General features: G+C 39.7%; 1 protein-coding gene across 1 annotated transcript in view; it reads left to right on the top strand.

Moving 5' to 3' along the window:
* Positions 1-27,224, top strand: part of LOC122814309 (heat-stable enterotoxin receptor-like) — a 900,709-nt gene that overhangs the window by 559,293 nt on the left and 314,192 nt on the right. Inside the window, exon 7 of the mRNA XM_044086899.1 lies at positions 6,446-6,527. Coding sequence (XP_043942834.1) covers positions 6,446-6,527 — 82 coding nt within the window. The remainder of the gene's footprint in view (positions 1-6,445; positions 6,528-27,224) is intronic.

Genomic DNA, 27,224 nt, shown 5'->3' with positions numbered 1-27,224 from the left:
CCATGGCTTTCAAAAGAAACCAAGTCCAAAATCATACTTAGAAATAAGGCATGGGATACCTGGTGTGCCACAAAGTCCCCACTGGATCAGCTTAGATATCTTCAGCTAAGGAAAGACATAAAAAAATCTATTAAACTAGACAAAAAATACTTCTACTGTCATCTTCAACAGAAACATCAAAACAATCCTCAAAAGTTTTTGGCAGGAATTAATAAACGTCTACACCCAGGACTAGCCCCCACTCCAACACCTTCAGCCTCTAACCATAAATCCCAGAAGACATTGCAAATACCTTCAATAGTTTCTTCATAGAAAATATCCAGTCTCTAGCTAGGCAACTAACTCCCAATTGCTCTAACTCAAATGCTTCTTTACCCAGTACGAAGAAAGTAAACAAACAAAAAACACTAATCAACCACAAAGTAGAATGGAGCAGGCAAATGTTTGTATGAACACACCAAAATTTTATTATAATCCAAGGTTAAAATAGTAAAATGTCCAAGTATATAAGTGCTTTTTCCTCATTTTAACTGACTTGAAGAGACTTCATCAGTCAGTTAAAATGAGATGAAAGCGCTTATATACTTGGACATTTTACTATTTTAACCTTGGATTATAATAACATTTTGGTGTGTTCATGCAAACATTTGCCTGCTCCATTCTACTTTGTGGTTGATTAGTTCTTTACCCAGTACCCAACTCTCCTTAAGCTTTTAGTCTGTTTTTACATCACTTATCCAAGCCCTAATTAAGAAATTAAAACCAACCACCCTCACTGCTGATCTGCTCCCTGCATAATATCTGCAGAAAGCTGCAGACACCATAGCATGCCCCATATACATCCTAATCAATAGAACTATATCAAAGCTACCATCCCCTCCATCTGGAAAATATCTCATGTTATACCACTCCATAAAGGAGGCAGCTCCATAGAGCTTTCAAACTTCAGACCCATAGCTATTCTGTCAACACTGGCTAAAATTATGGAGAAATGTGTCCACAGACAACTACTGCACTATCTCATTCAGACCAACTTGCTGGCTAACTCTCAGCATTTGCTTTAGGCCATTCCATAGTACTACCTCAGCCCTCTTATCTTTCTCTAATGCCATAAATCATAAAAGAAATAACAACAACCTTTTCTCAGCCCTCTTTCTTGATCTCTGTAAGGCCTTTGATATGGTTAACCACCACCTACTCATCCAAACTTTGAAGGCAATCTCCTTAGATAGCCATGCTCTCCAATGTTTCAGTACTACCTGTGTGGTAGAAAACAGGCCATCCTATGGGAGGACAAACTTTCAACCTGACTACCCATCACCCTAGATGTCCCCCAGGGCTCTATACTAGAACCGTTTCTTTTCTCTATCTTTATTAATGACCTTCACACTCTCATCTCTAATGCATCCTGCATTCAATATGCAGATGACTTCACTTTGATTTGTTCAGCCACCTCCCCGACAAATCTACTGACATTAACCCACAGCACATTCAACACTGTTGAAAATTGGCTCTCTAACCATCGGCTGATCTTAAACCCCAACAAAACAAAACAGATTCTTTTCTCCCCCACTTGTAGGTCCTCCTTACTATTCTTTACCATAAAATCTAATAACAGCACCATAATCTCCCCAGATGCCCAAACCAAACTCTTAGGCATTACACTAGACAATAACCTCAAATTTGACCTGCATGTCAATTAAACTATCAAAACCATTAATAAAAAAACTGGGCTTCCTTTAAAAGATTAAACCTTTCCTTACTCCACTTGCTAGGTCTACTATTAACTATTCACATCTACTCTCCACTCTTCTCTATGCCTCCACTGTAATCCTCACCTCGAACAAATCCGCTCTTAGCAAACTCTCTAGCTGTTATAACCACATTGCTAGATTTGCAACTGGTACGACATACAGGACACACCACTGTCATAACCTAAATCTCTTAGAATGGCTAGAATTGCCTAGCCTACTTAAGTACAACCAGCTGATAGTGGCCTATAAAATTCTCAACCATCCTGACAACATGCCTACACTTAAAAACATCATCAGCCCCTACAGTAACCTTAGGCCTCTTAGCTCATCTAACAGACTGCTGGTTCAAACATTTAAAACCAATAACTCTGCTGGGGACTCTCTGTTTGTCAACTCCATTGGCAAAACTTGGAACTCACGTCCTGCAGATCTTACTCGCAAACCCTCCCTACCCCAATTCAAAAAAAGTCTCAGGCAATATTTTAAACACACACTAGCTATGTCCTTGTTCTAATTATGACTAGCTCCTTCCCTTCTTCTTTCAGCTTTTCCCAGTTAGGGGTTGCCACAGCGGATCACCTGTCTGCTCATGATTGGCAGTGAGTTTTATGGTGTCAAGTTGGCAGCCCAGTGCCCAACCTTCCACAGAAGGCACACACACACACACATGCACTCATGCCTAGGGCCAATTTAGAGTGTTCAATCCACCTACAGCATATCTTTGGGAGGAAACCAGAGCACCTGGAGGAAATCCACGTGACCACAGGGAGGACATACAGACTCTGCACAGAAAGCAACCCAGCCAAGGATTGAACCAGAAAACCTCTTGTTGTGAGGCAGCAACGCTAACCACTGCACCACCATGGCCGCCCTATAATTTGAATACTATGTCTTAATTCTCTCAGTCTATATACTTACGTTATTTTAAATGATTCTATACTTGTTAGATCAGAGTCTGCAAACTGTGTGAAACTGTATAATTCTATGAAATAATTTAATGATTTTGTTACTTTCTGTATGATTTGCCTTGGAGCTTTTCTCCCCAGGCCTCCGCTGAAAATGGACATGTATCCAGTCTGACTATCCCAGTCAACAAATGTAAAATAAAATAAAACAAACAAATAAATAAATAAATAAATATTCCAGGTAAATGAATAGCTTTTATATTATAAGCAAAATAAATGCTTTACAGATTGGTTTTAGCAGCAGAGGTATTAACTGTACCACATTCTTGGCATCTAAGAAAAACAAACAACTTCAAAGGGCTTACAGTAAGAACATTCCCATTAAAGTAAATGGAAATAAATAAGCAGCCACAGGATGGAGTGTGAGCTCTAGAGTAATAACTTTACAAAAGATGCTGCACTAAACCTGGCATCTATAAGTACTAAAACAGGTCACAACACAAAATGGATTTGTGTAAGTGATGGAAATACAAAGTTACTTCTCTTCTTGCTATTTCACTATCATAGTCCTCACCAGTAAGCACTGGCATTTGCATGGCTCTGAACATGTGCAAATGTTCTCCAACTTCAAGCTCTTCTTAGTTCCTTTCCACAGTCTCCATTGGTCAATACTGGTCTTTGTTTCTCATACAAAGTGTGCAGTCTCCCCATTCATGACTGCTCAAGGGAGAGCAGGTTGAAATACCCAAGAGCCAGACAAGTGAAACTAAAGCTAAAAAAATAACAATTAAACTGAAATAAATCTCAAAATCTTCACTCCAAAAACACCGCAGCCACATTGTCTGGCCAAAATTACATCCTGGTCAAAAGAAATTGGCAGAGAAAGGGTTAAATGGTCAGGGAGCCAAGCAGACCTAGTTGAACACTGAACAAGCACTGCAAAAACTCGAATAAATTAATAAAACTTAAGACATCAACTTGTGCCTCCAAAGAACACTGCAGCTACACAGTAACATGCCCTGACCAAAGTCAAACAGCTACACCCTGATCAGGAGCACTCAGAATGTCTCCATCTTTCACTTTGACGCAGTGTTACCTTTAAATTTTCAAGCAAAATAAATGAATAGATGGAAATGTGATTTATGTCCTAATAGTTCACTGACTGTCGTATAGACTTTATTACTGCAGCTGTAAAACACTGCAGAGAATTATATACATGGCCCGTTTTCATCCTGATATTTGAATACAGAAAAAGCGATGAGAATTTAAAAAACAGTCTCATATGTTACTGAGATGAGTTACTGCTTGGCTTGGCTGTGTGGCTGCTCTCTAGTGGAAGTCAGATGGTACTGCAGCATCAAAAGGGCAGACAATTAGTGCTTCAGTCTTTCAAAGCAGCACAATAGCTGGAGTTTGGTGTATGAGTGGAAGGAAAGACACACACACGGACACACACACACACACACACACACACACACACACACACACACACACACACACACACATGCATGTACACACAGATACATGCACACAAGCACACACATACACACACTCTATACTACTACATTGCACAGCAGGCGCTGCATCTGTGGTTTACCTTTCAACTGCCATGGGAACAGAGGTATGATATGAAGGGTCTATATTACTATGTCGAAAGATTAGTTCACTGAACACGTCTTTATTGACATGTAAATATCGACCTTTTGAAATGCCAAACAACCACTTGAGCGAAATTTTTCCCAGGGGAAACAATCGCTTGGTTATCTTTGGGAATTTCCCTTTTTCCCCCAGTAGTGTGATCTCAGAGTTGGTATATTTAGTTAGGGGGGGTGAGGGGGACAGCCTCCTACCTCGGGGGGTGTGGAGGGCGAAGTCTCCCACTATGTAGGGTTTGAAAGTTTGGTTTGTTTGTGTACGGCCGAGAGATTTTTTCTCCAGGGAAAAAATTTGCTGAAGTGGCCAGTCGGCATTTGAAAAGGTTGATATTTACATGTCGATTAAGACATGTTCAGTGAACTCATCTTTTGACATTGTAATATAGACCCAATAAGAAACCCTCTGACATCCTAAAGAAGTCTGCCCTTCATACTAAGAAAATGTAACTTATTTTCCTGCAATATTGATAATATATGACATATTAATAAATGTGCAAATAACTTGAACCAAAAGGAGTGATTATCATACACTGTAGTATGAAATGAAAGTATACACAACACTAAGTAGCACAGCTTTGCAGAATATTTATATGTATTTGCCCATTAAATATGCATATATTCCATATTTCTGTAAACATCTCAAAAATGAACTAACCTTGACAAAACTGCTTTGGAGCAAAAGGAAGACCACATCAGCATGAACAAAAGTCACCATTATAGTTCGGTCTATCTACTCTGGTTAGAGTGCAATAAAAATGTATATATTGTTTAATTTAATACTCACTATAAAAAGCTGCTTTATCTCTGGCTGACAAATATCTCCATTGTGATGAGGAATGTGTGTTTTACAACCTTCATATTTTCACTGTCTTTATAACATCTATTTCTCAAGATATGTGCACTTTTTACAGGCAAGTTGTAAAATTGCATTCTCAGCAATTTAGCTTATGGAAGGTCATCCAGCCAGGAACTGTGCAGGTGTAAGGAAGCATGAAATTCTAGTGTGGCCGGATGTTAATGAGTTAAAAAGTGAGGCAATCCCTTAATATTCATCACTGGAGGGAGGAGTGATGAACGAGTTTGACCTGGATGCTTCACTGCTGAGTAAGATATAGTAGTACCTCCATAAATAATTATTTTTGGCAAGTGTAAGCCAGGTGGGGCAGCATGCACCTCTTTGCAGTTTATTTGGCTGGCATCTAAGGACATGCTATGTGTTCCAGCAACTATAGATTGTGAGGAAGGATGGTAAGCCATTGCTGTAGAAATATGCAGCCACAATTGTGTCATCTGTACATGCCACTATCTAAATGTGAGGATTTGTAGACAGCGGGAATGATGCTGAAAACCTAACTATATTGCTGGTACTTCATATCATAAAAGCATTTTTTTAAACTCCTTTAAAGACATTATGTTTATTTAAGTTAATGGACCTGTGATTGTACATCACTCAATAAGGCTGATGCATGGATGACTGAGTTAGAGTAAGATTCTGTTGATGGGTTCTAATCTTGCATGTCCAGTCCGGGCCATGCCATTGCTAAACATGGGCAAAAAGAATGAAATTCAGGAATCTCTGGTTATGTGATGATTTGTTGTGTATGGGATCGGTTACAATCTTCAGTCCATTACTTTGACATGTATATCTGAACCTCCAGGCCCCAAGAAAATTCACACTGACAACTTACTCATATAAAGATAAGGTGCTAACATAGTTGAGCAAATATTTTACAACGTATACAATATTGACTAGGTGCTACAGAGAATCCTTAAGTACATTACAATGATCAGAATTAAATATTTACTGCCATTTATATACATATTTACTATAAAGTAAAACACGATTATGTCATATTTCATGGAAAAGTATCAAACCATGTCCATCATTGTAGCTACTGAGATGAATGCCATCTTTCCATAGCTATTCATAAGTATGTCTAACGTACAAGGTTATCCAGTGACTAGCAGAGTGCACATTGTCATAATTCTTACAGCATAACGTTGTGTCTCATATTGTTTTTCTTGCACTGTATTAAACACTGTTCATGTACTCCTCCTGAACTTTTGATTGTTTTCTTGCCTTATATTGCAAAGTGTAAGTCCAACAGCATATACTCTTGTTTCTATGCAGGCCTCAGCGTTCTGATCATCGTCATTATTGCCCTAAGTGTCCTGGTGGTCCTGGTCCTTCTCATCTTGCTCACAGTTTTCAGGTGGAGTATGAGCATTCAGTTAAGAGTTGTAGAAGGAGAAGAGCTGGAACCATTTATTTGTTTATTTTGTTTGCTTGTTTATCATCTGTTAATTGGCCAAGTAAACCTTTTCTGTATTTTTCATACATTCACATCTGGTTATGAGGAAATAGCTTAACATGCATGCTTACTTCATACTTCACGTTAATAAGAATGCAGCAATAGTATGTCCACGCAATGTATCTCAGAATTTCAAACAAGAAAATGAGTTGCAAAGTTTTATACAATTGTACATTCATAAATATGCTGCATATCCATACATAATGTCCAAAATTTACTTCAATGTTATGTAAATTCCGATTACTAAGTAAATGACTTGCCCCTTAAGTTTTTGACTTTAATGACTGTCTCTGTGACTGTGTGGAACTTCTCTGACTGATCTGGTTTTTAACCCTTGTGCAGATTAGCTCTCATCAAGGATAAGAAGGCTACTAAAAGTGTATAAAACAATACAAATTGGGGAAGACTGCTGATCATCAAAGAGCCTGTCATCTACTCCTCAGGAATAAGTTTGGGGTCAGTGATAATCCTTGGGCTATGTGTTTTGCTTAGGGTGGGAGAAGGAGTAAATGAACATTGATTCCTAGTTGAGTGTAGCTGTGACAAGACCAAAGCTAGTAATCACCAGGTAGTACACACTATGTAAATCACTACTATTTATAATTCTTGACAAATCTAATTCTGTCTTTTCGCTAAATGCTTTTAAACTAGCTATCATCTAATTAAACTTCAGAGTGTCATCCTAAATAACTTGTCCTTAAATATTTAGGGTCCTTTACTGTGGTATCGCCCAACCCTTGAGTACTATGTCCACTCTTTGGCAACATGGCTCAAAGTCTTCTCTCACTCCATATGTGGCCAGTCTGGTTGCATTAGGTGTTCTAAAACTGTGTAGCAACTTCCTTTTACTTATCATCTGTTCACTGCTTCTACCAATTGACAGAACAATCTGCAAAATATGTCAATATTTATAAAAGATGGAGGCAAACCTCTTGCATTAGGCCACTGTCTGTAAGCATCATACCTCCATAGCATCACATCAGTCACAACACACCAAGAAGCCTATAACATATGTGTTTATTTATTTAACTTGCTACAAACTACAGTACTTTGATATGCAAGGCTATGTATTGTAAAACTAATTCAAATATACAGAAGTAAGAAACAATCCATTACTATTAAGGTGGCAAAATATGTTATCAGGATTAATAATACAAATACTGAGGGAGATATTCAATATATGTAAAAGGAGTTCCAGGTTAAAGAGAGCTTTGGAAAATGGATGAAGATGATTGTTGTAGAAAAAAACTAGCCAGGAGCATATTCAGAATCTAAACAAAATTAATGATATGTTGTGCTTGAAGAGAGCTTTGTAGTAGTTGTTAGTCACATTTCATGGAAATATGGACAAAGGAGGTTGCTGTATAAAAGATTAGCTAAATATTGTAGAACAGTGGCATAGCCATATCTGAGTAAGTCAGTGTGCAGGTGATTTTTAAAAGCAGAAGAGTTCTCAGTTTGCCTTGGCTTATACTAATGCTGTAAAGAAAAAAAAATGGCAAAGTCTTTTAGAATGAGCTCTAAAAGACCTCTGCTGTGAACACACGAGGCAACTCAAACTCCTTCTCAACTCCCACATATTGCAGCTCCATACAAATCACCAAAGAGTCACCAGGAAAGCACGTCTAGGTCTGTAAAGCCCACTAAGTCTGTTGCCACATAGGAAAACATCTTAGTCATAGGTGACTGTATAGTTAGGCCTTCATATTCCACACTCAACAGACTGGACAAGAGCAGAATGACCATAAGCTGCTTTTCCAGTGCCAGGATCCATGTTGTCTCAATGGCTTTGATATTACTTTAACCAGATATGTATATGACTACAACTAATTGGTGGCCCATGTGGGAGTGAATAACCTGAAGCACTCCTCCCAGAGGGACAATGTAGAGAGACATGATGAACTTATTATTCATTTTTCAGAGGCAGGAAGCACGCTGGTCTTTAGTAGTATCTTCCCTTCGCCAGGAATGATGCCTAGGCATAAAGATATCTGGCTTTAACAATTGATCAAATAGTTGGTGCCATTCTAAAGAGATTATATATCAACTTGGCATGAAATGGTAGCTAAGACTTTCTGTTTTGTCAGTAAAGGATTTCAACTTTCATACCAAGGCTTCCTTATATGGGCTACTGCTTTTGCTGTTCCTATAGAGCCACTTTTAGACAGAGTCTCCCTACTGGGCATTTCTACATAGCAAACTCAGACCCAAAGTTAGACACCATCATGGTAGCACTACTGAATGGTAGGAGTCTAAATAGAAACATGCCAGAACTTGAGGTCCTCATTCATATCCGTATAGTTACTGAGACATTGTTTCAGTGCAATATCAGCACTCCTTCTGTATAGGGGTAGAGTACCTTTCTTACATTCAGACCCTTGGTTAACTGCAGTGGATTATCTGTATTTGTCAGAAACACCATCACCTCATCCCAAATTTCCAATAAACCTAACTTCAAGCTCCATGAGATCCAAATCATCCCTATGAAATCCAGCTATTAATTCATTGCTAGCCGCAGATCTCCATACATGATCAGTCATGGAATTTACCTTAATATCTCTGAGCATTTAAATACCAAACCAAATATCTTCTTACTAGTTGACTTCAATTACCCATGTATTGGCTGACACACTTGTACCACCAAAAATGAAAATGTTCACTATCAGCCATCCATATGGTTAGTCCTTAATGCTTGAAGAACAGCCACTGTGACTCATCTACACAAAGGTTGCTGTTCTACATAGATAGATAATTAAAGGTCCAGCAGCCTTACCATCTTTATATGCAAATCCATTGAATGTATCATGGCAGAACTCTTTTTTGCAGATACAGGAAACTTAACTGATTTAAACCCCAGCCAGTTTGGTTTTGTAAGGGTCAAGTCTTGTCTCCTGAATCTAATCTAGCATGCTGCTTATCTTGACCTGGATAAGGCTTATGACACTATTCTCCATAATGATATTACTGAAAAGTTAGACAAACTTAATGTAAACCCCTACATTGTGCAGTGGATTTTAAGTCATCTGTCGCACAGATCCCAAGTAGTGAGAGTTACGGTTACCCTCTCTGAATGTAAAATTACAACTAGTGATGTAGCACAGGAATCAGTGTTGGCCTCTCTCCTGTTTATTTTTTAGACATCCAAGCTAATATTCCTGATTGCTGCAATCTGTGTACTGTTATCCTTTCATCCACTGATAACTGCACTGCTCTAAATAGGTTTGGAATGTGAGTATACCTGGTGTATGGAAAATGGTCCCAAGTTAAATGCAAAAAAGTACAGCACAGTAGCATTTGGTAAAAGTGCTGTATCCATCTCATATGTTATAAGTGGTACTCCTTTTCAAACAGATGTGGTCATAAGAGAGTTGGGTACTTATGCGGATAACATTCTCTCATTCAGTCATCATGCTTCCATCACAGTGAGGAAATCCTTCTATCTGAGCCAGTTCATTTCTAGGGGAATATCTTGAAGATCCAAACAAGTCATCTTATGACCGTATTCTTCCATTATGAGACCCATAATGGAATACAGATCCCCCTTTGGCATGTAGATATCCAAGCAAATTGTTCAGTTTGAAAGGCCTCAATGATTTTTAACCAAAAAAACATAAAGGCCTTATATTCTTCAATTATCAAAATAAATTAGTGCAACTCTTCTTATACACAATAGCCTACATACTGCTCCAAGGTGTCTTGTGTCTCACTTTTAGAGTCATGAAAAGCCTTGTCCTATCTGACTTTCTTTTTCTTTCCAAAATCAGTGGTTCTACAAACACTCCTGCTAGGGATCTAAATTTTCACAAATAAATAAAGAAGACTTCCTCGAGGGATAGTTTCCTAATTCAACATATTCACAGCCAGTGGAATAAGCTACCACTAAAATCAAGCAAAGTACTACTTTATCTGCTTTAAGGCTAGTCTTGATGATTGGATATGTAGATGTAAATTTATACCAGGGATATCATGTATGACCCTGCCTGATTTGGGAGAAGAGCAATATTAAGTACCTGTAAAGGGTGGCAAGAACTTCTAAGTAGGTCTACTTAAAGGTATATATGGCTAGGCTTACTATGGTTGCTGTGACCACTTACCTAGCATTATTCCTATTTTTCTAATATCACCTACTCTCACATGTACATTCCTTATGTTTTGCATTAAAACACCAATTTTCACATGTATACACCCTGTATTTTTAACAGTATTTACAAACACATTTTAAAAGTAAAATCCTATGTGTTTATGTATGTATTTCCTGGTGTTTGGTGCATCTCATGTTCTTTTATATATGTTGTTTATTTGTATTTAGATATGCCTAAATATTTGTCTATACACTTGTAAGAATAAAAGGGGGTTTAAGGAGTTTTGTACCTTTATGTCCTCTTGTTGAATAAATAGAGCTGCTGAGTATCAATCTTTTCCTAAAATGTGGACAATAACTTTCATGCAGTAACTTAAATATTAAGGTATTTAGAAGAAAAATGGCTCTGGCTTTAAATGATGGTCATTCTGATATATTTAGAGTAACATAATAATGTTCTCTGTTATCAGATAGATTAGTGAAACTAAGCATTTTGATTGTTGTGATCTGTATTAGTTTTCATTGCTTGGGAGAAGACAGGAATAATGGGTAACCATGTGCAAGTCTGGGAAGCAGCACATCTATAGATATAGCTGGTCTAGCCTATGGGGTACGTAGAATTTACATTTTGCAATATACCTTTAATTTTAATACTTTCTCTACTTGGTTCTCTATGTAAAAATAAAATGTGAACTGTTTATCAAGAAGTCTTATTCAACAATGACATTTGTGAAATTATAAATATAACTATTTGCGACAAGGGAAAACATGAAATATTATATGCTTTTAAAGACCTCCTTTCCTAAATAAGCTAGAGAAGAAGGTATGGGATGAAGAATTGAAAAGGTCTGTGTTAGGGAGTAATTTTATACTCAGGGAGACCTTAATTTCTCCTGAATTGATTGGAAAATTTTGAAAAGATGTAGTAGGCTGGATAATCATATTCTGTCTTTTTTGCTTGAGCTAGGAGCTTTTCAGTATTTATACCATCCAACAAGGAAAACCAGTAGCTGTCATGTTGTGCTGTCTTCCCGGGAAGTTGACATTATTTATGTTACTGTTTTGAATCTCATGAGTATCTTGGTTCATTCAATACTTAAATTTAATTTCTGTTGGAAAACTCATGTCAGAAAAGTTAGTGCTAAATTAGGTAAGGATTTTTATAGAGCCGATTTTCTATCTATCTATGACTATTACTTTATTGACTTCTCAGTAGAAAAGATGTGCACCAAATTCTATATTAGTCTCTCTCATTAAAAAGGTTTGTTCCAGAAGGAAAAGGGGACATGTTTCTAAGAAGAACTGTCCCCCTCCCAGTTTAACTCTAAAACTGGAAAGTGTTTGAGTAGGAAAAGATGGTTTTCGGGAGTGGTTAAGGCAAACTCCTGACTTCAAAAAGACTTTGTGCAGAAAAATGGCAATAGATCTTACTCAGCTGATTTGGAAAACTAAGTACAGCTATAAACTGAAATTAGGATGGCATGAGGTAGATAGTAAAAAAAATCATTTTATAAATATGTCAGACAATGTAGCAAAATCGTGAAGTCAAATATTTATTTGATACACAAAGATCAATGAGAAATGGATCCAAGTGTGCTAGTCAATCATTTGGTTAACTCGGGAGGGGGGGTCTTTACAGGGGAAATTGTTCATTGGAGAGCATTCATTTAGTAATGAATTTGGTTGATTGTGAATGTCCCCCTATATCAATGGAGTTGGTAGAGAGGGCTCTGAGAAAAAATAAGAAAAGATACAGTACCAGGTCTAGATTAAATAAATTGCATGCACCCCACCAGGCACCTGCAGCAGCTGGAAAGACCTCAGAGGTTTCTCACTAAGAAAATACAGGGACTCCAAACCATGACCTAGCCCTCTTACTCTGTATCTTATAGGCTACTGACAAGTGACTTGTGCCTGGCCTATAGGGCAATATCCAACCCTGCCCTAATGGCAATGCTGCAAATCCACAAGTCAAATGGCACAAGAGTCACTCACTCTAGGAATCTCAGCCTAGCTTCTGACATTAACAAAACATGCTGGAGAGACAAATATGTCTCCCAGACAGTGTCACTTCTCTGGAATAGACTTTCTATTCACGTAAAATAGAGATCCTCACTGAACCGATTCAAACTCAGCCTAGTTAATTGGATGGGAGGCAGCAAATTCTCCCCTAGGGTGGCACCAATGTCCCTCATGGACAGGGGTAAACAGTGTTGATCACAGACTCGCTCTGTTCATAAATTCATTCTGTGAACTACCCAAAAAAGAACAAATGGGAATACTTGGAATTAACATGACTAGGCTTGTAAAGGCTCTGGGGCCACTAGCCTAGTAACCTCCTATGAACCTATGAATGGTTTGTTCTTTTCTTCCATTAAAGAGAGTATTAAGGAAGTGTTATCACATTTGATCCAACAATTTATGAATTATGTGCTCCCTCCCCATTCAAATTAATAATGGCGGTGGTATATTTGATACTAAAACCTTTAGGCTTATAAGTCTAGATAGCTTTATTGGAAGTGTTTTAAGATACTTTTGATAACAATAATGCCAAGTTTGATGGGTCAGCTATATTACAATATACACCTACTTTTTTTTTTTCTGGGGAGGTCTACTGCTACAAATTTAATAAGCTTTTACTCTGATGTGGATGAGGCCTTGGATATGAAAATAGTTGATGCGATCAATTTGGATTTATCAAAGATGTTTGATATAGTTCTTCATCAGCAAATAATAAAAGATTTAGAGAAAAGGAAATTTAACTCTAATGCTATAAAATGGATGTAAATTGTCTAAATAAAAGAATGGTAAGAGTCACTATACAAGGGCATGAGTTCAAGGAAAGTATAATGTCTAGAGCAGTTCCCCAGGGATCATTTTTGGTCCCCTTTCTCTTCCATATCTTCATATCTTCTTTTCTAGTTGTGAATAAGTGTTGGGTTGGGAAATTTGCTGATGATGCCATGATGGCTCGAGTGGTCACTTCAATCAAGGGTTAGTATGAAATTTAACTTTATTTAGACTCATTATTTGAATGGGCACAGTCTTATGGCATACATTTCAAAAAGACCTAGTTGTAAAGTACTGCATATCATTGCTGGAGCCTTCCTGTGTCCTGAAAGAGTGCTCTTCAAACTATCTGGAGATATACAGAGCTGAGTATATTTTTCTGGCACTTCAGAGTTGTGTACTGGTAATTGTTGTTTGACTAATTTTATATCATTGCTGGCTGACTTCAGAGTTGTGCACTGTTATTTTTGCTTCACTGTATAGTTTTTCAGATCTCTGCTGAAGGTGTTTTTCCCCCCTCCCCCTATTTCTCTGTGTCTTAAGTTGGTATAACTGGTTTTACATCCTGTGTGTTATCTGACCATCTCAAGGATTACTTGCATACAGTTAGACCCTGTTAGTAAAAAAGTCTGCGTATCATTGCTGGAGTCTTCCTGTGTCCTGAAAGAGTGCTCTTCAAACTATCTGGAGATATAAAGAGCTGAATATATTTTTCTGGCACTTCAGAGTTGTGTACTAGTATTATATCATTGCTGGCTGACTTCAGAGTTGTGCACTGTTACTTTTGCTTCACTGTATAGTTTTTCAGATCTCTGCTGAAGGTGTTATTCCTGTGTTATTGTTTAAATTTGAAGGTTTTTGCAGTTGCCCGCCCTCACTGTAGATTTGATCTGGGACACTCCCCCCAGTCCCATCTCTTTACCTCATTCTATCTAATAGACTCCCTATGCATTGTTTTTAGTCATTTTTAATTTAATTTCATTTTTTAAACTGTTTGGTCTAGCATTGCTGCATACTCAAGTGTGCTAGCTTGCACTGCATTTGAATTGTTTTGACTGCTGTTTTAGCTACTTTTCTGTATACATATATATATACATATATAAAATATCTTTCCTGTAACTAGTGTAGTCCAGATTCAGATTTGCTGTATCCAGGACTGTATGTAAGCTTCTGAGCCCCCCCCCCCCTTCAAGCTTTCTGTGTTGGTGGGAAGCCTTCTAGCTTATCAGTGGAAGTGGTAAGCACTAGGTAACCTATCTACCACATAAGGAATGGTTCTGGCCCAGAAATTGTAGTTATTGGCCGTTTGGGCAGTTTTTCCATCTCTCTCAACTTTCTGATTTAAAAATCCACATTTGCACTTGTTTCCCCCCTTTCCTGTAACTAGTTTCGTCCAGATACGGATTCTTACTTTAAGCACTTGAATTTGCTTATTCGTGATCAGCACTTGTTCAGAACTTGTAAGCACTAAATAACCTACTAATTACTACAGCACTCAACCTTCCTCATTACCTAGAGGAAAACAGTTTTGGTACTTACTTTCCTCACTTGCTTAGAGATAAACAGCTCTTGTACTCACTTTCCTCACTTATCTAGAGGAAAATAGTTTTTTTATTCAGGCATGTCCAAGGGTCAGCTCCCAGTGTTCCCTCCTGTCTATCTGATGAATCTGGGCATCTTGAGGCAATGTAGAAATTGCCTCATGTACACAGACAACCCTCTCCTCCTACCACCCAACACTACAACCTGTGAGAGATGCACTTATCTAGCCAAACTGGAGGTAAAGCTCTCTCAAATCAAGACTGAACTTGACAGTCAAGAGGAGAAGGTAAACACTTGCACCACACCACACTCATCACATAGTCTCACTAAATCTACACCACCAAAATCCACACATAGAAACACAAAAACATTCACGGAGGCTCTCAATAATAATCTGCTCAAGCAACAGAGACCTCCAAAGCAGAAATGCAAGCAACCTCTACCCCCCAACACAACCCAAATGACACATAGCCCGCAGACTCAGTGTGCCACTCAACCACAGCCAATAAGGCAAAACAGTGTACCCAACACACTAGTCATAGATGACTCTATAGTCAGGCACACTGATGTCCCACTCACCAGGCTAAACAAGGAGAAGGTTACTGTCAGCTGCCTGTCGGGTGCCGGGATCCGCCAGATAACCCACACACTCAGGTCAGTCCACAAAAAGTACAAATATGACTCTGTCATTGTCCATGTTGGTGTGAACGACCTGAGACGTACCTCCCTGGACTACATGAAAAGAGACATGGAAGAGCTCTCTGATCTTGTAGCCCAGGCAGGTATGACCCTAGACCTGAGTAGCATTCTGCCATTGCCCAGAATGATACCGCAGTACAAGGACAAAATGATGGACTTCAACAATTGGCTAAGCTTCTGGTGTCATTCTAAAGGGATCCAGTATCTGTCTGCCTGGGATGACATGGTCAACAGACCATGATGCTTTGCCAGAGATGGCCTGCACCTGTCACCCCTGGGATTCCGGATACTAGCTAAGGATCTTGCTGCCCCTATAGTGCATTTTTTAGGCAAGGTTCAAATGACAAATTCACCACCGTAACAGGAACAGGCAAGCAAAAACTGAGGGTGATGCTACTCAATGTTAGAAGTCTAAATCTCAAAATGCACTCACTCGAGGCACTCCTTAAAATGGAGAACATCAATATCTGTGCAGTGACTTAGACCTGGTTCAAGGCTCCAGAGAGCACCCCTGCACTACCAGGCTATAACTCATACCACACTTTTCGGCCAAGTAACCTGGACTGGAACACCAAAGGTGGAGGTGTGTCCATATTCATTAAGGATATCCACACCTCCAGGCTAGTTGCTCAGCATAATGCAGCCGAGGTTATCCAAGTGCATCTAACTCTGGGCAAAACTGCAATCCAAATTGTAGCTTGCTACAGATCACCCACCATGCCCCAGGATTCTCACTCCTCTTTTCTTGATGTACTGGAAAATATTAGGGTTCAACCAAACACCCTAATAATGGGTGATTTCAACTACTCCACCATTAACTGGGAAAACTACTCATGTAACAACTCCTCACTCAACGCTTTCTGGAATTCATAAACTTCAATGCCCTGGATCAACTTATCCACATTCCCACCAGGGGTAACAATATACTAGATCTAGTCATTACCAATATGAGTGACCAGTGTTCCACACCTGAAGTCAATGCCTCATTGATTAGATCCGACCATAAGCTAATTACCCTAGATATCCACATCCTGCCTCCACCCCCCATTAAGGAAACCATGGTAAAAAATTTCTCCAAAGCCAACTTCATGCTTCTTAAGACAGAAGTGGTGAACTTCATGACACACATGCAGATGGACAATACAGTTACGACTACTGAATCCTACAAAATTGCACTTTATAAGCACTTACATGTGTGCGTGGATCATGCTATCCCAAACAGAACCAAGACGCTATCCTCCAAAAAAAGGAAGCCAATCTGGTGGTCCCCTGCCATAAACAAACTGTACAACAGAAGGAAGAAACTCTTGAAAAAGAGAGTAAAATCCCACGAGTGGAGGAGCTCCCTGGTCAGCCTCAGGAAGAAGCTGTGATCCCTGATAAAATCCTTCAAAGCTAGTTACAAAAACAAAATCGCCACTGATTCTAAAGACAACCACAAAGCATTCTATAGCTATGTCAAGAATTTCAATGGCAACACTCAGATCTGCTCTGAGTTACAACACAATGGCACTAAATATACAGACCCAACTGATATTGCCAACATCCTGGCAGATAGGTTCAGTGCTAACTTTACCCCCCTCTCACCCCCTAAAGAGCCCATCTCTATACTGGAAGAATGCAAAGTTCCAGTAATCACGGCTGCACAGGTAAAAAACACACTCTTCAAAGCCAAGAACACAGCATCCATGGGACCAGACAACATCCCAGGCTGCATTCTACACGAACTCCAGAATGAACTGGCAACCCACCTAAGTACCATGTTCAGTCATAGCCTCACCTCAGGCTTTGTGCCTGCTGAATGGCACACAGCAATGGTTATCCCACTCCACAAGGGGGGAGCCACCATGGACCCCTGGATCTACCGCCCCATTAGCCTGATGAGCCTGGTCTGCAAGGCCATAGAACGTATCATCATGGAACTTATAAACAAAGACATTGATAATCTCCAAACTCTGGATCCCACCCAGTTTGGGTTTGTAAAAGGCAGATCATGTCTACTAAACTTGATAGACTTCTTTGAAGCAGTCACCAAAGCCGTAGACAAGGGTTAGGTGGTTCACACAGCCTATCTTGATCTTGGCAAGGCTTTTGACACCATCCCCAACTCTGGAATTATAGATAAACTCACTAAACTAGGTATAAATCCCTATGTCACAAGATGGGTTGCCAACTGGCTCACTGATAGAACCCACACTGTGAAAGTAGCAGACTCCAAATCCGACTTCAGACCAGTGACAAGTGGAGTACCACAGGGTTCAGTCCTGGGTCCTCTCCTGTTTGGTATCTACTTCTCTGAAGTACAGGCTAACACAGAAGGTCTTTGGCTAACAAAGTTCGCAGATGACTGCAAACTAGGAGCCATAATCGAAACTCCTAATGATGTGGACATCCTACAAAAAGGCCTCACTGAGACGGATGCCTGGTGTCAAAGCCATGGCCTCAAGCTCAATACAAAAAAGTGCATTGTCATCCCCTTTGGTAAAAACTCTGTACCCATGAACTACAACATAGGCGGTAGTATACTTAACACCGAAAGTGTGATAAGAGCCCTTGGGACACAGGTGGACAGCAGTCTCTCCTTTGATAATAACATCGCCACAGTAGTCAGGAAATCCTTCTAAGTGGCACATCTCATCACAAAAGGTTTCTCATCCAGAAAAAAAAGAGGTCATTGTTCCCCTCTACTCATCACTCATTAGACCCATTATAGAGTACAATGCCCCTTTTGGTATGTACCTCACAAGACATCTACAACAACTGGAAAGGCCGCAGAAATACCTCACAAAAAGGATTACCGGCCTCAAACAGATGCCCTACGCAGACCATCTCAAAAAACTCCACTTTACTCCGTCGCATATCACCTACTTAGAGGTGATCTCTGCCTAACATACAAAGCTATGTCAAACCCAGAGCTGTTGGACATGCTCCACTTAAAGAAATCCCAATCCCTCCGAGCTACACACTCTAGGGACCTAAACCTTGTCACCACAATAAACAGAACATGCCGGAGGGATAGATTCCTGTCACAGAGACTTCCCATACTCTGGAATAAACTACCTATCTATATCAAACAAAGTTCCTCATTAGCACTCTTCGAGAAAAATCTTGATGATTGGATGGAAAATAGGAAATTCACCCCAGGGATCACCTCTGTGACTCTGCTCGACAGTGGCACAGAAAAATAATTTTCTTGGGTGGCAAAAGCCAGGGTACCTTTTTGGCTGGGCTTGTATAGGCCCCAGGGCCGATAGCCTAGTACCTACCTATGAACCTATGAACCTATATAGGTCGAAATAAAATAGGCTGGCCTGTGGATAGTACTATTATTAAGGAAATCTTGCATCATGGAGATGTAGGAATTACTATTAATAACTAAATGACTTTTGAATGTTAAGTGAATAAAAACTTGAGGAATGGTATTCAACTAGAACATTCCTAAGAGCTGTTTCTTCATGGGATGAACTGGTTATGATCCAGCTTTATAAACCGGTTATTAGGCCACACCGTTATTAGACCACTCATGGAATATTGTTCAGGCTTTAGTTTATACTCTAGAACTGATGTTGGTAAGCTGAAAAAGGTGCAAGGTTCTTTGCAATTAACATAAAACATAAGAGGGCCATAATTTCTCTCTTGTGAAACCAACCAAACACTGAAATCTATTTTCTGTTTACTATAAACACTTAAGGGGATATATAATTTAGATTTACAAATGTTTTAAAAATCCAGATTTTGGTTATTTAATGGGGATTGTATTTTTACATCACAATAAATGAATTACAAATAATCAGTTGCTTTAAGGTGATGCACACAAAATTAGGTAGCAATTACTTTCAGCATAGACATTGAAAAGGATGGAATTCTTTGCCTTTGGAGATTAGACAGGTTGATAGTGTTGATATTTTTAAAAACCAAATTGACTTATGGAGTGGAGAAAGGATTTGTTGGTCCTTAACTAGGTGGAGAATGGACAGTAATAATCTCTGGTGAGGCTGAAGGCTGATACTTGAACATTGAAAATTGAACATCAATCCCCCAGATTCATTAATCTTCCGTGCAGGACTAGCTTAGTCCTGCACGGAAGCACCCATTTAGGAGCAAGACGGCAGCACGCCATGCATATTAATGAAGGTGCGCTGCCCAAGCTCTTAGGCTTACACAGAGCATGTATGAGTGAAGGGGGCGTGTCTGAGAGCAGAGCTCTCAGAATAAACATGCCCCTGCAATGTAGAACAGCAAAAAGTGGTAAGAAATGAGCGAGATCACTCATAGGTGTCCGCATATTCCCACCAACAGTTCCCCATGTGTACAACTGCAACAATACATAAAAAGTAAATGAAGAAACCCTTGTATTTATTTTTTTATAAGTCTGAGTGCAGCTAACCGTAGGTGTGCAGGTGTGCCCATCGCTTAACTATGGTTAAAGCAGCTTAAAAGGCTGAAGAGGATAACAAGGAAGATATATGCAAGTGAAGCAGCACAGCAGTGTAGTGGGCAGAACATCTACCTAATGAGTAGACATTCCCGGTTCAAATCCCACTGCAGCACAGTCTATTTGACATGGCAAAGCATGTTACAACCAATTTTTTATTGCAAAACCCAAGAAATAACACATATTTATGAACTAGAGTACTGCAGGAAATGCACATGTGAAGTATCAGTGTCATAATGAATAAGGCACTAGTAAGTAGGTTTAAGCACAACTAAGAAGTAGTAAGCGTATGTAAGCACAAGTAAGCGTGTTTATGGGCGTTTGCGCAGGGGTAAGCACTGCCTACACAGATTAAGCAATCTGGAAGCTAACTGAGTATAAGAAACTGTAACCAGAAGTTAACAGTGCTTAGCTCAGCGCAAACACGTGCACATCCGTTTACAACTGCTTTAAAGTGCCTTAATCATTCTGATGGTGTAAGCAATGTGTAGGCCGGCTAACTCAATCTGCCCAGTGGTATACCCCTTTAAGCAATGCAAGCATTATATAAGCAGGTGTGCCCAGAGCTTAGCCTTTTCAAAACCGTCCAATCACAGGAAAGTGTGGAAAATAAGGCATATTTAAACCCCACAGGCACCAATAATTCCCATAACTGGTTGCAGCTCCCTACTGTAGGCAGAATGGCTGGAGTTGGGGAAGGCACTCAATTTAGAGCACAGCACTGGGGCACCCAGGAGTCCAGATTCATGGTATGGCTCCTGGTAAAACACCATGAGGAGAGACTAATGCAGGGCCAGTACCAGGGCTCTCAGTATAAAGTGGAGGCCTGGGACAGTCTCACCCGTGACCACACCAGTGCCACTGGTATCCCCCAGACTGGTCAGCAGATCAGGCATCACCATGCTGACCTGAAGTGACAGAGGGGTGATCTCTTGGAGCAGTGGATCCAAGAATCAAGGCAGATGGCCAATGCCCCAGCATTAAGTACCCATTCTACTACATAGATAATGATTGCCTAGCTTGTGTATACTATGGACAGGTAATGACTAAATATCACTGTATTTCTCTGACAGCTGCAGACGAGCGGGCTGTGAACCAGCAAGCCCATGCTGCTAGACTGTAAAGGTTGTGTCGTGAGGCAGGTTAGTAATAATCTTGCATGTACTGTCATAAGAGATAAATATAACAGTTCTAGAAAGTGTTGTACCAGTATAAAAATGCATTGTGTATGGGATGTACTGAATAAACCAGACAATATGGCAGGAAGACTGTCATATAGGCTGTGTGGAAATAAAGGTGTAATATCTTGTGAATAAAAGTATAACCCCTGGAGTGCTTGTGTATATTCTGCTTTCATATGTTGTTGTAGTGTTGCATTCTATAAATAGTACTGTTGTATTAAGCAGTGTTACCCACACTGTTGAACTCAGTTAAAATGTGTAGGAAGTTCAGTATAACAATTGAGGGACACTTAGACAGAAACCATTGGAATGCTTCAAACCAAATCCCTGATAGCACAGTGTACTGTGATGTCAACTGAAATGTTTTTACCACACACAGCAGGGGTTTGAATCCCAGGAGTGGTAGTAAGTTGTATGCATAATCATACCCCACAACTGTACAGAGTTTGTGAGAATGTTCAGATAGAAAGCTGTATGCATAATTAAACCCAACAACTGTACAGACTTTGCTAGAATGCTCAAGTAGTAAGCTGTATGCATAGTCATACCCCTCAACTGTTCTGATCTGTCCAGCATGTCCAGATAAATGGCCCAAACCTGTTCCCCTGACAAATCAGTGTGATGATCCAAGAAATGTAGGCAGCTTATACTGACATATAATGGATAGTTAGACCTGAACATAAAAAGAGAATGTATATGAAAACAAACCTGTCATTGTAGCATCTCACCCAAAGTGTATGACAGCTATTCCAAAATATGTCATATTAACACCAACATCCTGTCAAGCCTTGACCAGAGTATGTGCAATAATGGATTGTTAGGTATGTGTATAACATCAACATGGAATCTGGGAGTATGTGTAGTTTTTGTCTGGTAGTGTTAACAAATATTTCTGCACAGCTATAACAGGTAAGAGGTGTACACTGTAGTTACAACACAGTTCACTCATATACTTGTTTACAAGCATGGAATCTGGGGCGTATGTGTACAATCTGTCAGGTAGTATTAACAAAGATTTTCCCCACAGCTATAACAGGTAAGAGGTGTAGACTATATGTAAGACACAGTCCATGTAGATACTAATCTACAAACATACCATTGTACAAAGTAAGGACTTTGGGTAGTGTAATAATACATGTAAGGGACAGATCACTGCAGTGACTAAGAAAGTTGTGAAACTACAGGGATATATTAGTTGTTAATTGACATCTCTATCTCTTTCACACCCCCGATATGTGCTATCATAACCTAATTACACACCTCAATGGGTATGTGTACACTCCAAACTTTTGTTGGGACATATGACCTATTGGTTTATAAATATTCACATTTGGTTCTGTGCATGTGCCATGTTAATATACTCCCATATTGGTGGCCTATTGCCATCAATGAAACCTGCATGCTGTTGTAATGGCCACTGTTGTCCCATATATGCATGTGTTCTGCTCGCTCTGCAACTGTTGTAAATCTGGTGTCTTGGGTTAATGGGAATACCTATGCATGCCATTATAACTAATCCTGAATGCTGTTGACTATTACTAAGCAATATCTTTCTTAAAACTGCAACACCATAGCTCGTATGGGAAGGCTGGTCCCAGCGGACCCAACTGTCCTACCTCAGCTAGCCATGGCACTGGGCACCAGCACGTCTGGGGCCCAGCCTGGGACCTCCTCTGAAGTTGGCCCTGCAGCACCTTCAGGTGGAACCGCCACAGGAGATGGGGCTCAGTCCCCCCCCCCCAGGATTGGGGATGGAGAGGTACCTGTCAACCACCGTCAGGTCCTGGCCATGGTGCATAGACAGCTTGACAAGGAGATTCGAGACCAGCTATGCCAGCTTGAGGGCCGCATGGCACAATTAAAGAGTGAGCCTGCCCCTCCTACCCAGCCCCCCAGCACAGCCACCTTTGGGGCCATGAAGGTGCAGCGATGACTACCCATGGGTGGGGACCTCAGTCCCACTGTTTCCATTTATGGGCTCATGGGCTTGCGACTTCCAAACACCCCTCTCCATCCAAGGTGTTTACCCCCCCACGTGTGTCATATACCGCCCCTGTATGCGTCTTGTTTGTCTTCTCTGTTAACCTACCCAACCTACCTCCCCAAATATACCTACTACCCCTCCCCAACATCCCACTGTCACCTGAGAAAAGCAAAGGGCAATTTATTCCCACAAAAAAACTCACCCCATACATAGCTGTCCATTTCACACACATGTCCACTGGGCACTTGTAATCTGGTCTAATTAGCATCACAACAAATTATTGTTGTCCTCACCACCACCCAGGGGTTTGAGTGTCCAAATCTACCTCCAAAGTCAGTGCATATGCACAGCTGTTGCTGTAGAAGAAATGGGCAGCTATTTTCCTTCCCTACACCCTTCCTGCACATGCCTGTCTATTTTCCTACTGTCTTTCCCTCTTTGTGCTCCTTTTTTCACCACTTTCCTATCAACCCCTTTTTCTTTCCTTTTAAATAAATTAGTGCAGGAGTAAGAACTTTTAAGCAGCAGTACGTGGGTTTAAGCCTGTTTGTGCTGGGGTAAGTACTGCCTACACAGGTTAAGCAATTCAGAAGCTAACAGAGTATAAAAAACTGTAACCGGCTTAGCTTCGTACAAACCCATGCACACCTGCTTTAAAGTGCCTTAATCACTCTGTATCCAAAGGCCTGTGTTCTGCCCAGCAACACAACACACTCTGCAAGGCTCAATCCCAGGAACCCTGCACAACATAGCCAAAGTGATTTACCACTAAGACATGACAGATATACATAAATCTAATGTTTTCAAAAACATATCATCCAGCCCAGTCATGCAACAGTACAAAGAATGTATACCAACATCTAGATGTATGTGTCTTTGGTCAAATATAGTAATAGCTAAACAGATACAACATATCTACATATGTATATATACATATATATATATATATATATATATATATATATATATATATATATATATATATGTATATATATATATATATATATATTTAGACATATATATAAATATATATGAACATATATACATGGAAATGCCTACATCGACACATATATATGTCTACACCTATATGCCTACATAAACACAGCAAGGTACATGTATGTGCATATATATATCTATGTAGGTATATAATGACATAGTTTTATATATATATATATATATATATATATATATATATATATATATATATATATATATGTGTAAGCAGATATATATATATATATATTTATATATATATATACATATATATATATATATATATATATATATATATATATATATATATATATATATATATATATATATATATATATATATAGGTTTATGTGGCCATACATATGTAGATAGCAATGGTAGATTAAAAAAAACAAATATGTCCACAAGCACCGTTAATGGGGTTGAGAGGCCCCAAACAATATACGTCTTGTACGAATAAGCATGCCCCCCCCTCACAGCCAAACATGTCCCCCCTGCAATACACTGCCAAGTGTTGCAGATCCCATAACCGGGACCTGACGTGACATGGGCACAAGATGTTAACAGTACTACATCCCACCTGTATGATGTCAGGCTGGTATTGGTAACATATCATGCAGTACAGTCTGGGTCCCATAGGAAATGTAAAATGTGGAAGCTATCAACATCCCCAGGATACATATACACAAGCACATATATGCAGATACAGATATACATATATATATATATATATATATATATATATATATATATATATATTTACATATATATAGATATACATGTGACTACACATACACATGCAGAGATATGTACAGTAAGATACATATGTAATCTGCAAAAAGATGTTCAGTCCACAAAATGAATACTGCTGCAGAGATACAGAACGCCAGAAAATATTGCTCTCTCCCCACACAACAGCACTCCGCTGATAACCTCTACTGAAGGAAATAATGTAGTACAGAATCCACAGCCAAAAAACTCAGATAAAAAACATTTATTGGCACGAAATATAGCTCACATTCGTGAGTGAAAGTGCTAAACATTTTTGTGCCAATAAACGTTTTTTATCTGAGTTTTTTGGCTGTGGATTCTGTACTACATTATTTCCTTCAGTAGAGGTTATCAGCGGAGTGCTGTTGTGTGGGGAGAGAGCAATATTTTTTAAGATACATATGTAGAAGGTGTACAAAATATGGAACAGCCACTATGCCTACAGCTCACACCTGAACAACTGGACACTGTATGGGCCACCCATACAAATGACAATCATTGCCTGCAACATATACCCACAGAGAGGTCATAGGAGAAAACACCGCACACAGGTTTGCAGAAATGGTAAACCTTTATTTGTGTACTATTACAGTTCTATATACTATTGCTACTGTAATTGGGATTTTCTTCACAGACATGGTGTGTGTGGGAAGTCACATCTGCTTTCCACATGTGTGCCATTGCCTAGTGACAGACATCCTAAGGACATCATAGTAAAGTACTGCTGCTAGCACTTACTGCCCCTGTCAACTGCAGCAGAGATATTGGCCAATATGTGTGGATATTCTGACACACTCTGTACAATCCAGAGGTATACACAGAGCCTCTTAGTGCACTATGCCTGACAATATGGATGTTAACAGCCATGTAGATGGGTATAACACATAACGACTGGTATACATATGCCACCATAGGTTATGACATCACACACCCCTGTCTGGCCTGACACGTAATAACCACTGGTACAGGGATGTCATGGCCACATACTACCCACTAGATATTGACATACATCTGTACAGCATCCCGCTGCTCTGTCTGACATACATGAAAGTTAAGGGAGGCCCAGCAGCAGTATATCTGGCAAGTATCTGCACATGACATCTCACTGGGTAAGTACACTAAGCTGCTAGGCATGTAGCAATTCACTGTGCAGGCTACAGGCAGACTGGCTCAACACTGGCCTACATCTCCTATTGGGGAATGCACATGTACCTACATATATAGCAGGCTGTACAGGCATGTCACAGCACAGGGTAAGATACACCTGTGTGAAAGTGCATAACAACAACCAATGAGAACACAGCCACAGCCACATATTGCAAGCTAGTATAATATTACAGTATATGGACTATCTGTTCAACACCATCCTCATATATACCACTCACACACTAACCCTACATATGCTGGGCCGCAACACAGTTTGGTCTGATGGCTGACTGTGTTATGGGACATGTGTGTGTGTATGGCCCTACAAACATGTAAGCCAATATGGTAACATACAGTAGAGCAGCATGTAACATCAGATAGGATGGGACCTAGGATGATGACAACTACCACAGTCTGTACACAGGCCAAGGTACATATTAATACACACTCTGTCGACATTCACCATAAGTACACAGACCTCAGGACTGTACAAACAGCCACAGTATGTCCAGGTTATGTCATCAAATATAACCCCTACTATACATGACATGTGTAGCACTCTGATATATCACTGGCTTATCAGATATGATTACACTAATTATGGTGTACAGCACATATGCACCTCTTAATGCATGACATATCTAAAAAGGTTGACTGAAATGCAGCTGGAAGCACATACACAGTGCCAATATTGACACGTTGCTGTGATAACATCATACATTTACTGTTGTAACAGGGTTTGTTGCAACATATGTTCTATGAGGGATATGGAGTCAGTAACTATCATTGCTTTCACCATCTACAGACTGCAGTCCTCACACTACTTTCTGCAGTTCACAGATACATGTTCTGTGGGTAACACATGATATCAAAGACACCATACACTGCCCAGTCTGCAGATAACCCTACAGATGGGGAGTCCTCATAAAAATACAACTGACATGGCAGGTATTAATACATGTAGGACAGCCATATC

The sequence above is a fragment of the Protopterus annectens genome, chromosome 1.part1 (assembly GCF_019279795.1).
Source record: "Protopterus annectens isolate FY-2018-M chromosome 1.part1, PAN1.0, whole genome shotgun sequence".
Taxonomy (NCBI): Eukaryota; Metazoa; Chordata; order Ceratodontiformes; family Protopteridae; genus Protopterus; species Protopterus annectens.
The sequence above is the reverse complement of the archived record's forward strand: the minus strand, read 5'-3'. Positions and strand labels throughout refer to the sequence as shown.